General features: G+C 42.8%; 1 protein-coding gene across 1 annotated transcript in view; it reads right to left on the reverse strand.

Moving 5' to 3' along the window:
- NETO2 (neuropilin and tolloid like 2) overlaps nt 1-12,498 on the reverse strand; it is a 102,079-nt gene that overhangs the window by 20,754 nt on the left and 68,827 nt on the right. Inside the window, exons 4-6 of the mRNA XM_082269957.1 lie at nt 11,674-11,922; nt 5,970-6,014; nt 5,754-5,881 (exon numbers count right to left, since the gene is read on the reverse strand). Of these exons, the coding sequence (XP_082126083.1) occupies nt 5,754-5,881; nt 5,970-6,014; nt 11,674-11,922 (422 nt within the window). The remainder of the gene's footprint in view (nt 1-5,753; nt 5,882-5,969; nt 6,015-11,673; nt 11,923-12,498) is intronic.

The following is a 12,498-nucleotide window of genomic DNA, read 5'->3' on the forward strand; positions in this document are numbered from 1 at the left end:
GGACAGGGTGGGAAATCTCCAAAAGGGACATAAAACTGAACATAAATTCTAACCATTTGGCTGGAGTTTAAAACTGTTACATGTAGCACAGTGGCTAAGTGGTTAGTACTTCTGCCTAACAGCACTAGGGTCGTCGGTTCAAATCCCATCCATGGTGCTAGCTGCACAGAGTTTGCATGTTCTTCCTGTGCCTTTGTGAGTTTCCCTGGTTTCCTCCCAAACTCCACAGACATGCTGGTAGGTTAATTGGCTCCTGTCTAAGTTGGCCCTAGTACAGTGATGGCGAACCTTGGCACCCCAGATGTTCTGGAACTACATTTCCCATGATGCTCAACTACACTGCAGAGTGCATGAGCATCATTATAAATGTAGTTCCAAGACATCTGGGGTGCCAAGGTTCGCCATCGCTGCCCTAGTATATGAATGTGAGATGGGGACCTTTTGATTGTAAGCTCCTTGAGGGCAGGGACTGATATGAATGCACAATATATATGCAAAGTGCTGAGTAAATTGACAATAGAAGTACCTGTAATGAATAAATTACAGTGAAGTCTGAAATTATCTTGTACATACTCCATTATAAAGTTAATGCAGTATTGCCAAAAATGTTGTCACCTTCACCACTTTTAGGAAAACTATGATAATGTTTGCTGCGAGCGGGAAGATGTATTTTTACAGTGTATTCACCATGGGTTATACTCTGTTACATATTTAACAACTGATACATCACAGCATTCATTCAAGTAAAATAGTGATTTAATGTTATTTAGTTACTATTGGCGATCAGTGGTAAAAGTATCTCCTTAGATTGGTGGTCATTAGAAAAGAGACCCTGTTATGCTCAGGGGTCAGTGATAAGAATGCTCCTTTTCTTGCTGGTCAGTGGAAAGAACACTCCCTTTACAGTTAGCAAAAAAAAAAGTAATTGGTATCGGCGGTTACTTATCTGAAAAGGCAAAAACTGGACATAGTTCAAGAGACCTACCAACCTTTGGAGGTACCCTAGGTTTCCATGGGACTAACGCAGTTGAGAAAGGCTGTCCTAACGCATCCAGTTAAGTGTGAGGCTGATTTGTTGACAAAGTTCCACCATTATCCCTGTTGTGGGACTCTTTTTGCTAGGTTAACATGGTTTCCGTAATGACAACGTAACAGAGAGCAGTCATTATTAAGCTGCAATTGCCTTATGATAAGCACCGGATCAACAGTCAAGTCACAGTAGTTGTATAATAAGCTCTGAAACAAGCGGCCAAGTCACATAAGTTGAATAAAAAGCACTGTATCAAGCAGTCATGTTCCAATAGTTTTACAATAAGGGTTGGATCAAGTAGTAGAGTCAAAATAATTGTATATTAAAGGATGGGGCATGCAGTTCAGTCATGATAGTTGTATAATAAAGGCTGGATCAAGCAGTCAAGTCATGAATGTTGTATATTAACTGCTGGATATAGCAGTCAAGTCACAATAGTTGTATAATAAGGGCTGGATCAAGCACTTAAAACACAATAGTTGTATAATAGTTGGCTGGATCTAGCAGTCAATTCACAATAGTTGTATAATAAGGGCTGGGGTGAGCAGTCAATTCACAATAGTTGTATAATAAGTGCTGGGGCAAGCAGTCAAGTCACGATAGTTTTATAATAAGGGCTGGGGTGACCAGTCAAGTCATGATAGTTGTATAATAAGGGCTGGATCAAGCAGTCAATCATAACTGTTGTATAGAGCTGGATTAAGCAGTCAAGTCAAAATAGTTGTATAATAAGGGCTGGATCAGGCAGTCAAGTCACAATGGTTGTATATTAAAGGCTGGGGCAAACAGTCAAGTCACAATAGTTGTATAATAAGGGCTGGATATAGCAGTCAAGTGAAAATAATTGTATAATAAGAGCTGGATCAAGCAGTCAAGTGACAATAGTTTTATAATAAAGGCTGGATCAAGCAGTAAAGTCACAATAAATGTATAGTAAGGGCTGGATTAAGCAGTCAAGTCACAAAAGTTGTATAATAAAGGCTGGAGCAAGCAGTCAAGTCATGATAGTTGTATAATAAGGGCTGGAGCAAGCAGTCAAGTCATGACTGTTGTATAGGGCTCGATCAAGCAGTAGAGTCAAAATAGTTGTAAATTAAGGGCTGTATCAAGCTGTCAAGGGCTGGATCATGATAGTTTTCTAATAAGGGTTGGATCAAGCAGTAAAGTCACGATAGTTGTATAATAAGGGCTGGATATAGCAGTCAAGTCACAATAGATGTATAATAAGGGCTGCATATAGAAGTCAAGTCACAATAGATATATAATAAGGGCTGGGGTGACCAGTCAAGTCATGATAGTTGTATAATAAGGGCTGGATCAAGCAGTCAAGTCATAACTGTTGTATAGAGCTGGATTAAGCAGTCAAGTCAAAATAGTTGTATAATAAGGGCTGGATCAGGCAGCCAATTCACAATAGTTTAAAATAAGGGCTGGATCAAGCAGTAAAGTCACAATAGTTGTATAATAAGGGCTGGGGCAAACAGTCATGTCACAATGGTTGTATATTAAGGGCTGGGTATTGCAGAAAACTCACGATAGTTGTATAATAAAGGCTGGATATTGCAGTAAAGTCACGATAGTTGTATAATAAGGGCTGGGGCAAACAGTCAAGTCACGATAGTTGTATAATAAGGGCTGGATATAGCAGTCAAGTGAAAATAGTTTTATAGTAAAGGCTGGATCAAGCAATAAAGTCACAATAAATGTATAGTAAGGGCTGGATCAAGCAGTCAAGTCAAAAAAGTTGTATACTAAAGGCTGGATTTAGCAGTCAAGTCATGATAGTTGTATAATAAGGGCTGGAGCAAGCAGTCAAGTCATGATTGTTGTATAATAAAGGCTTGATCAAGAAGTTAAGTCATGACTGTTGTATAGGGCTCGATCAAGCAATAGAGTCAAAATAGTTGTATATTAAGGGCTGCATCAAGCTGTCAAGGGCTGGGTCATGATAGTTTTCTAATAAGGGTTGAATCAAGCAGTGAAGTCTCAATAGTTGTATAATAAGGGCTGGATATAACAGTCAAGTCACAATAGTTGTATAATAAGGGCTGGATATAGCAGTCAAGTCACAATAGTTGTATAATAAGGGCTGGATATAGCAGTCAAGTCACAATAGTTGCATAATAAGGGCTGGATATAGCAGTCAAGTCACAATAGTTGTATAAGCACTGGATCAAGCAGTTAAGCTGCGGTAGCTTTTCTGGAAATGCTGGATTTAGATCTCCAGTCACAAGGCCTGTGCAACAAATGCTGGACAATGAAATTAAGCTGCTGTTGTTTTGTTGGAAATAACTTATAATTATATAAGTTCCATATTGGGGTACATGCTTGTGGCTGAGATACAATGCCAACATCTCACCTGCATTACCCGGCTCTTTCAAGTGATCCTTGGCTATGGAAACATTTGGGTATGTTTTATCATGTGTAAAAAAAGATGTTTTACTGTCTGGTAGTGAACAACTAAAATGTAACCTCTGTTTTGTTTGAATACATGCTGTGATGTAGCGATTTTTAAAGGGGTAACATACAGCTGCATCTCATAAAATTAGAATATCATGAAAAAGTTAATTGATTTCAGTAATTCAATTAGTGAAACTCATATATTTTATATAGATGCATCACATAGATTGACATATTTCAAGCATTTCTTTCTTTTAATTTTGATGATTATGGCTTACAGATGGTGAAAACCCAAAATTTTGTATCTCAGAAAACTAGAATAAGACCAATAAAAAAAAAAAGTATTTTTAATACAGAAATGGCTTACTGAAAAGTCTGTCCATGTACAGTATAGTATGCAATACTTGGTTTGGGGCTCCTTTTGCATGAATTACTGCATCAATGCGGCGTGGCATGGAGGCGATCAGCCTGTGGCACTGCTGAGGTGTTATGGAAGCCCAGGTTGCTTTGATAGCGGCCTTCAGCTCATCTGCATTGTTGGGTCTGGTGTCTCTCATTTTCCTCTTGACAATACTCCACAGATTCTCTATGGGGTTTGGGTCAGGAGAGTTTGCTGGCCAATCAAGCGCAGTGATACCACGATCATGTGACCAGGCATTGGTAGGTTTGGCAGTGTGGGCGGTGCCAAGTCCTGCTGGAAAATGAAATCGGCATCTCCATAAAGCTGGTCAGCAGAGGGAAGCATGAAGTGCTCTAGAATTTCCTGCTAGAGGGCTGCGCTGACTTTGGACTTGATAAAACACAGCGGACCAACACCAGCAGATGATATGGCTCCCAAAATCATCATTGACTGTGGAAAATTTTGCATTTCATTTTTAAATTAAGGTCTAAGAGTCTGGAGGAATAGTGGAGAGGCACGGAATCCAAGTTGCACGAGGTCCAGTGTGAAGTTTCCACACTCAGTGATTTGGGAAGCCAAGTCATCTGCTGCTGTTGGTCCACTGTGTTTTATCAAGTCCAAAGTCAGCGCAGCCCTCTAGCAGGAAATTCTAGAGCACTTCATGCTTCCCTCTGCTGACCAGCTTTATGGAGATGCTGATTTCATTTTTCAGCAGGACTTGGCACCTGCCCACACTGCAAAAACTATCAATACCCGTTCACATGATCATGGTATCACTGTGCTTGATTGGCCAGCAAACTCGCCTGACCTAAACCCCATAGAGAATCTGTGGGGTATGATTAAGAGGAAGATGAGAGACATCAGACCCAACAATGCAGACGAGCTGAAGGCCGCTGTCAAAGCAACCTGGGCTTCCATAACACCTCAGCAGTGCAACAGGCTGATCGCCTCCATGCCACGCCGCATTGATACAGTAATTCATGCAAAAGGAGCCCCGACCAAGAATTGAGTGCATCCTATACTGTACATGGACAGACTTTTCACTAAGCCAACATTTCTGTATTAAAAATCCTTTTTCTTTTATTGGTCTTATGTAATAGTCTAACTTTCTGAGATACTGAATGTTGGGTTATTACTAGCTGTAAGCCATAACCATCAAAATTAAAAGAAAGAAATGCTTGAAATATATCACTTTGAATTACTGAAATAAATGAACTTTTTCATGATATTCTAATTTTATGAGATGCACGCGTAGATTTCATGGTAATTAAATCCTGATTTCAAAATAAATCTTTAGCAAACCAAAAAGAAACAATACTGTAGATACAACATTTTTACAAATACAATATTGTAGTTGGCCCTTAATGAAAAGGAATTAATACAATTTTGGGGAAGATAACCGTGTAAAGCTCCATGACCCTTAAAGGTCGATCAGAAAGCACAGTGTTCAAATTTCCAGATTTGGTTAAAGCGTAACTCCACTTTTGTTGAGAAAAAAAAAACATTCCCCTCTGGGTGATCTCTGTACATTGCAGGGATTTTAACAAACTTTGTTGCAGATTTCTACTTTTTGTTATTCTGAAGAAATCACTGTTTGTTCCTCTGTGCCTCTGTGCTAAGTGGGTCAAATGGGAGTGGTTAAAAGATTATCTATCGGCTGTGGCAGCTGCAGGGCTCTAATGAGGAAATCTGCTGGGCCTGCATCCCTTTAGACGTGTTCTTATTGGGAGTATCTGTATACGCTATATTGTTTTTTCTTTTTTTGCTATTTTTTTCCCCCACAAAAGTGGAGTTACCCTTTAATGTAAACTGTATGGAGTGATACAGAAAACTATGCTCAGATCATACACTGCTGAAAAATTAATTAAAGAAATGTTTAAAGGTACGTCTCTTTAAAATCCTCAAGTCTTCCGACAGTCTCACCTTAGCTTTTGGTGTTGCCTTTATAGTCCATATGCAGTCCACAGCCTGACCGGCCTTTAGTTTATCCCCCTGTTCCACCTGGCTGGATCGGATAATTCCATCTGGTCCTGATAACTCAAACTGACAGTCTGAAGAAAGCAAAGGAAGGTGGTCAGCAGAACGACAAGGGATTTTCATTAACAGACAATCAGGCTCCGAAAAAAAACTCATACAGACCTGGTATTGGGCTTAGAATACCCCCGAGATAGCTGAAGTCCGGGTCTGCAAGAAAAACACAAATCATATCGGACTCTGTTTATTTCTTGCTTTAACGGTAATATACTGTGCTATACCTCCCACCCCTGTCTTTGTTATGCAAATCAAATTTTTACAGAAAACCTTTCTGCTTTTATTACATTTTTAGTCTCTCTGTGTTTCTCTATGCCAGCCTTTCTCAACCTTTTCAACACAGAGGAACCCTTGAAAAAAAGTTTCCAATCTCAGGGAACCCCTGCTAAAATAGTCTTTATCTACAACTCATGATACATTAGAGTGATGGTCAGCGGGAAGAATGCCCCTTACACTTGTAGTCAAGTCGTTGGGAAGAACTACCCCCTTACAGATAGTTAAATAGATAAATGGTGTCAGTGGGGTCTTATCTGAGAGGCAAAAATTTCTCACTGCTCAAGGAACCCTCAAGATGTGTTGGAGCTGGAGAGAGTCCAGAGAAGGGCAAATAAACTAATTAGGGGATTGGAGGACCTTAATTATGAAGAGCGTCTGCAATCGCTTGATTTATTCTCCCTGGAGAAGAGACCCCTGAGAGGGGACATGATAGCAATTTATAAATACCTCAATGGTGATCTCAGCATACAAAAAAATCTATTCAGTTGAAAGGATTGCATGAGGACTCGAGGGCATACAATGCGATTAGAGGAGAAGCGTTTTAACCTCAGGCAAAGCAGGGGGTTCTTTACTGTTAGGGCTACAAGATTGTGGAATTCTCTACCACAAGAGGTGGTTTCTGTGGGAAGTATGGCTACTTTCAAAAAGACTCTTAGACGTACATCTCAAGGATCAGAACATTCAGGGGTATGAGAGATGATTACGGCCACACACACCTACACAGGTTGAACTGGATGGACTATTGTCTTTATTCAATCTCAACTGCTATGTAACTATGTAACCCCAAGAAACCTCTGGAGGAGACCCTAGGGTTCCACGGAACATTGGTTGAGAAACCCTGCTCTATGCAATGCAGGCAGGTCATAGCTGGAGGGTGGGACCAGCAGGATGCTGTACATAGGCCTCCTGAAACATCAAAGCCAAGGTACTGCCCCCAAGAGGAAATATAGTAGAAAACACCTGTAGTAATTCCCCGAGGTGGTGGGCAGTCGGTGCACTGGCTTGTAGTGTCCTCCTAGCACTCGAGGAAACATGTAGATAAAGGAAAGCCCGAAGCTCGATTTTCCACAATGAATGTGTCAGAGAAAGTCCGCAGAAGAACTGGCACATCTCCTAATGCCCAGCAGAATCCCAGATTGGCACATAGAAATTCACCAATGCTAATACGCATGAGCACACGGCAGGGCTAGCCCAAAACATTGTGCTGCCTGGGTCCAAGAATGAAATGCTGCCCCCCCCCCCCAAAAAAAAACAAAAAAAACACGCCCAGCAAAAGGTCCCCACATCCATTTTTTTTTACCATGATAATTAAAACTAACATTAAGGCTCAGTATTTCCTTCATCACACCTCCTTACCTCAATCTGCGTATAAGAGAGGTCGCAAACATTACAAAGTAGCTAGAATGTGTGTTCCATGTCACTGGATGTCAACCCCCCCCCCCCCCCCACAGTGGGCGAATGGTTCAACCGCATTAAAAGAAGAGCAGAAATGGAGGATCTGCTACATCAAGCTAAAGATTCCCCTGATAAATTCTACAATATTTGGGCCCCATGGCTAGAGTTTACCAAATCTGCAGAATTCCTCTGAATCACGAACCACTCCCGTTCAAAAAGGAAAAAAAAGAAAAAAAACCGACGACGTTGTTCAGCTTCTCCATCACACATTAGCACGAAATATTGCTCAAACAGACCAATGTCCACTTTAGCTCTCCATTGCCTCCCTCCTCTTCGACCCCCCCCCCCCCTTTTTTTTTTTTTTTTTAATTTTCTCTTTTTTCTTCTCTTCGCTATCTCCCTACCTACCCTTCCTTCTATTGCTATTGCTACCTTTTATCACTAACCCATTGCATGAATGCACTTCATAATGGATACTCTAACATATCCCTGAAATTAACCATTTTTATAAAATACGTTACACTACTTCTGGACATTCCTCAGTTGACTGGCAGTCTGACGGATTGCCCGACTCCAGTAGGACTGCCCCCAAACCACTCCCTCCCCCCCCCCCTGGTCCAGCACAGCATGATCCCCTTGGGGGTGTCCGGACTGCTGGGAGGCCAAGACGCCGGCATCATAAGCGTCCTCCATAACTTCTTTTACGCAGGGCCCAATTGTTACAATTCAATATAATTGACGCTACCTGCTGCATTCCCTGTCCGTCAAACATACAGTTCTGATGTTATTATGTCACTATGTTCATGTAAAAATACAGTTAATTGTCTGGCACTGTTGCCAGATCTTTTGCTATGTATGCTTTGTCTGTTGAAATACCAATAAAACGTTTTTTGAAAGAAAACTATAATTAGATTTATGAGCAAGTCAGATTTACATGCAACAGCACCTTGTCCATGTGCAAATTTTTATAGGGGCTGCATTGTGGGGAGGGGGGTTAAGGGACTGCTTTTTGAGGGGGGTTAAGGGACTGCTTTGTGAGGGAGGTTAAGCCCCCGTTCACACTGGGGCGACCTGTCAGGCGACCTGGTCGCCTGACAGGTCGCCATAGGTCGCCTGCCATACAGAAGCTATGGACCCCTTCTAATAGGAGCGACACAAGTCACTCCGACTTAGAAAAAGGGTCCGGAGCTTCTTTGGGGCGACCTGGAGCGACCTGCATTGACTTCAATGTTATGAAGTCCGTGCCGGCCGCTCCTGTGAGGTCGCCCCGGGAAGTCGGATCGCCCCAGTGTGAACGGGGCCTAAGGGGCTGCTTTGTGGGGTACAGGGACAAAAAACAAACAAACAAAAAAAAAAAAGAATTAATAACCTAAATGAATATAAAATTTAGAATATATTATATATCAGTTATCTTTTTCTATAACTCACCTCCGGACCGGTCCACCAAACACCCACTGTCTGTCCTCAGTCCTCCTGTCACTCCTGTGTCTGCTGCGCCCACCGCCCTAGAAGATCCAGCCTGCCCTGCTTGAGATGGAGCGCGCTGGTGTCTGACGTCATTGCGCACACCATGATCACGCGAGGGACGTTCCTCGGAGGAGACACTCTGCCTCCTCATACTCATCCGTTTGCACTACAGACGGCCTTATAAGATGGGAAATGCCGCCCGCAACCCGCCGCAAACTGATGACACAAAACACTGCTTGAAAAAAAAATCTTGGGCTTCAATTTGCTGCCCCTCTCAAAGATCTGCTCGGATCCAATGGACCCAGCGGGACCCATAGTAGGGCCAGCCCTGGCACACGGGCACGAAGGGCCACGACGATTCATGTGCTAGTGCGCACGCAATGTGTGACAGATGCTTGCGCCCAGTGGCCTATTGAAAGCCAGCAGCATCAGACACTAGTTGCTGGATGATCTTCAGCTCCCCCGTGTGTTCCTGGCCTTCAAACTATTGGATTTCCTGTTACTGACCCGGCTTGCCTTTGACCTGTCTTATCTCCATTCCTTGCTTTTACCCTCGCTTGTTCCATTGACTCCTCTCCTGTCTGCTGCACCCATGTATGACCTCTGGCTTGCTCTTCTGGACTCCTCTGCTGCCTGATTTACAATGTATGACCCCGGCTTACTCCTGACCTTGCTTGCTGCCTTACCCCTGGCTGATATTCCGTGTATAGATAAAGGGATTGGTCAGCGCAGATCTACCTTCCCTAATCAGAGAAATTAGCAAATTGTCTCTAAATGTGTCAAACTTTTACTCAATCCTATTATATCCACTCCATGAGGACGTCAAATGACGAAACTAGTCGGGCGGGGCTGGGACGCAAGACACCATCGTGCATATCTGAATCGTACTCGCGGCTTTGACGCTACAGCCGGAGATGAGACAGACAGAATAATTATGAACCGTTTGTTCCCTAGTTTTGGGCTGACACTTAAGCACTTGCCAACCGCCCCATGCAGATTTCCTGCGGCAGGGTGGCTCAGCTGCGCTTAATCACGTAGATCTACGTGATTATGTGCATGTGGTTCTCGGCAGCACGCGCTGCCTGTGATTAGACACAGAGGGAGCCAGACCGCGGGAGGAGCGGGCTCGAGCCTCGCTGACCTCCCGCGATCTTCAGGGAAACTGACAGGAGAGCTGCCTGTCTATGTAAACAAAGCAGGCAGCTCTCCTGTCAGACAGCTAAGCTGAAACACCAATCTCTGTGTGCCTTTCACAGAGCCCTCCCTCCCCCACAGTTAGTAAGCACAATTTAGGAGCACACTTAACCCCTTGATCACCCCTAGTATTAACCCCTTCCCTGCCAGTGTCATTTATACAGTAACAGTGCATATTATTTAGCACTGATCACTGTATTGGTGTCACTGGTCCCCAAAAAGTGTCACGTTAGTGTCAGATTTGTCCGCCGCAATGTTGCAGTCCCACTAAAAATCGCTGATTTTTACTAGTCATTACTTCATTACTGGTAAAAACTACAAAAAAATAAAAAGTCCAAAATACATTGTATTTGTATTTGGACTTTGGACTAAGTCCAAAATACAACGTTTGTAAACGCTATACCTTCTGTGCAAACCAATTAATATACGCTTTTTAGGATTTTTTTTTTACCAAAAATATGTAGCAGAATACAAATTTGCCTAAAAGGATGAAAATTTTTGATTGAAAGTTTTTTTTTTATTGGGAATGTTTTATAGCAGAAAGTAAAAAATTCTTTTTTTCTTTATCTAAAAAAAATGTAAGGGGCATTCTTCCCACTGACACTTGATGAACTGGTTTTAGAAGGGGTCCCACAAGAGCTGCACATTATTTTGTGGGTTCCTTGGGAGTAAAAAGGTTGAGAAAGGTTGTCCTAATATAAGGGTGCTCTGCTACATTTCTTGTCTTTGTTTGATTAGGGTCATTTAGGATCAATGAAGGATAAGGACTCTAAAGGGAGAACTACAAGAAATGAGCATTGTAATATCTAAAACCTCAGACTGAAACCATTTTCCTAAATAACATTTTAAGTAGAGATGGGGAGGCGTGGTTAGACCCTCTGTCAGGTTTTATTGCTGTCTCAGTTGAAACACATCAGCAAAATGCACTAAATACAAGGGACAAAAGCCAAATCATTAAAATCAGTTCTCTATTTCTGCCAGCATTCCTCTTTTTACTTCTGGCGTGATAGTAATATTCACCAACAGTTACAGTTGGGTCAAAGCTGAACTCCAGGGAAAACAAGAAATACCCTAAGGGTCCTTTCACACGGGGCGGACCGTTTTTTGATCCGCTCCGGCACTTTTTTTTACGGACACGGATGACACTTGTGTCATCCGGTCCGTATGTCCGTTTATCATCCCATCCATTTGCGGATTATAAACGGAGATAATGCATGTCAATGGGATTGCGGATGTCAGCGGATGACACCGCTGACATCCGTTTTTGCGTCCGTTACGTTTTTTTAAACGGAAGAAAAATAGGGTTCTCTTCCGTTCCAAAAAAACAGAACTGATTGGAAAGGATGCAAATCGGATGGCAGCGGATGGTTAGCTCGGGGTTGCCCGAGACCAGAAATTTATTCCAAGGGTTCCTCTGTGTTGGAAAGGTTGAGAAAGGCTGATCTAGCAGAACAAGCCCTTGGTTCCCTGTTCTCCATACCTGGGATGAAGGAATATTTCGCTCGGAACCCCAGGCCTTCCAGCTCCTCATCGGAGGTGAACTTAATCCACATGAAACGCCCTGTCGATCTGATTGCCGTCGGGCTCCGGATCCCGCAGTACCGATCGATAAGCGGAGAGAAGCCAAATGGACCGTCTCGTACTTCTAGGTGATCAAAGCGACATTCGAAGGAAGGCTCTATGTGGTAGGGCTCATCAAAAGTCAGTTCAATTCTTTGGCGAGGAGCAGCTGAAGGAAGAAACCCAACAGTGTTACAATGTACTGTTATCACTTTATAATTATAATTATAATTAATTAAATAAGAAACATAAAAGATCTTAAACCAATGCCACATCATACACAACACACCAAACTTCTCCAGGGGACCTTGCACCCAAATGCAAGGTCTGCTGATTAAATTATGTGAAGCCCTTTCCAGACACGATATAGATGTAGCGCCCCCTAGTTAGGTGCTAGGGAAGTTTATTTCTTGGCTCACTCTGTAGTCAGAGATGTGGAATTGTCTGTTTTGGTCCACGGAATGTGGGATTGATTGCTCCCCCCTTGTTCTGTTGAGAAACTTCCGGAGCCTAGGGCAGGGCAATAAAAATCATCAGCTTGAATATTAACTACCTGCTGACCAATCCCTGGGGGAGGTGTGTCCAGTAGGTGGCCAGGGAACAGGGAAGGGGGTAAATAGGCTGAAGCCTGGGCAAAGGAGTTAGTTTGTGTCTGGTCCTACCTACCCGGGGATGGACAGCTGATGCTTCAGGGGGCTTCTTGCCCCTGGAGCCATCCAGGACTGGCTGCTGGACTACATGGAGC

The sequence above is a fragment of the Pelophylax lessonae genome (assembly GCF_965119305.1).
Source record: "Pelophylax lessonae genome assembly, chromosome: 10".
Lineage (NCBI taxonomy): Eukaryota > Metazoa > Chordata > Amphibia > Anura > Ranidae > Pelophylax > Pelophylax lessonae.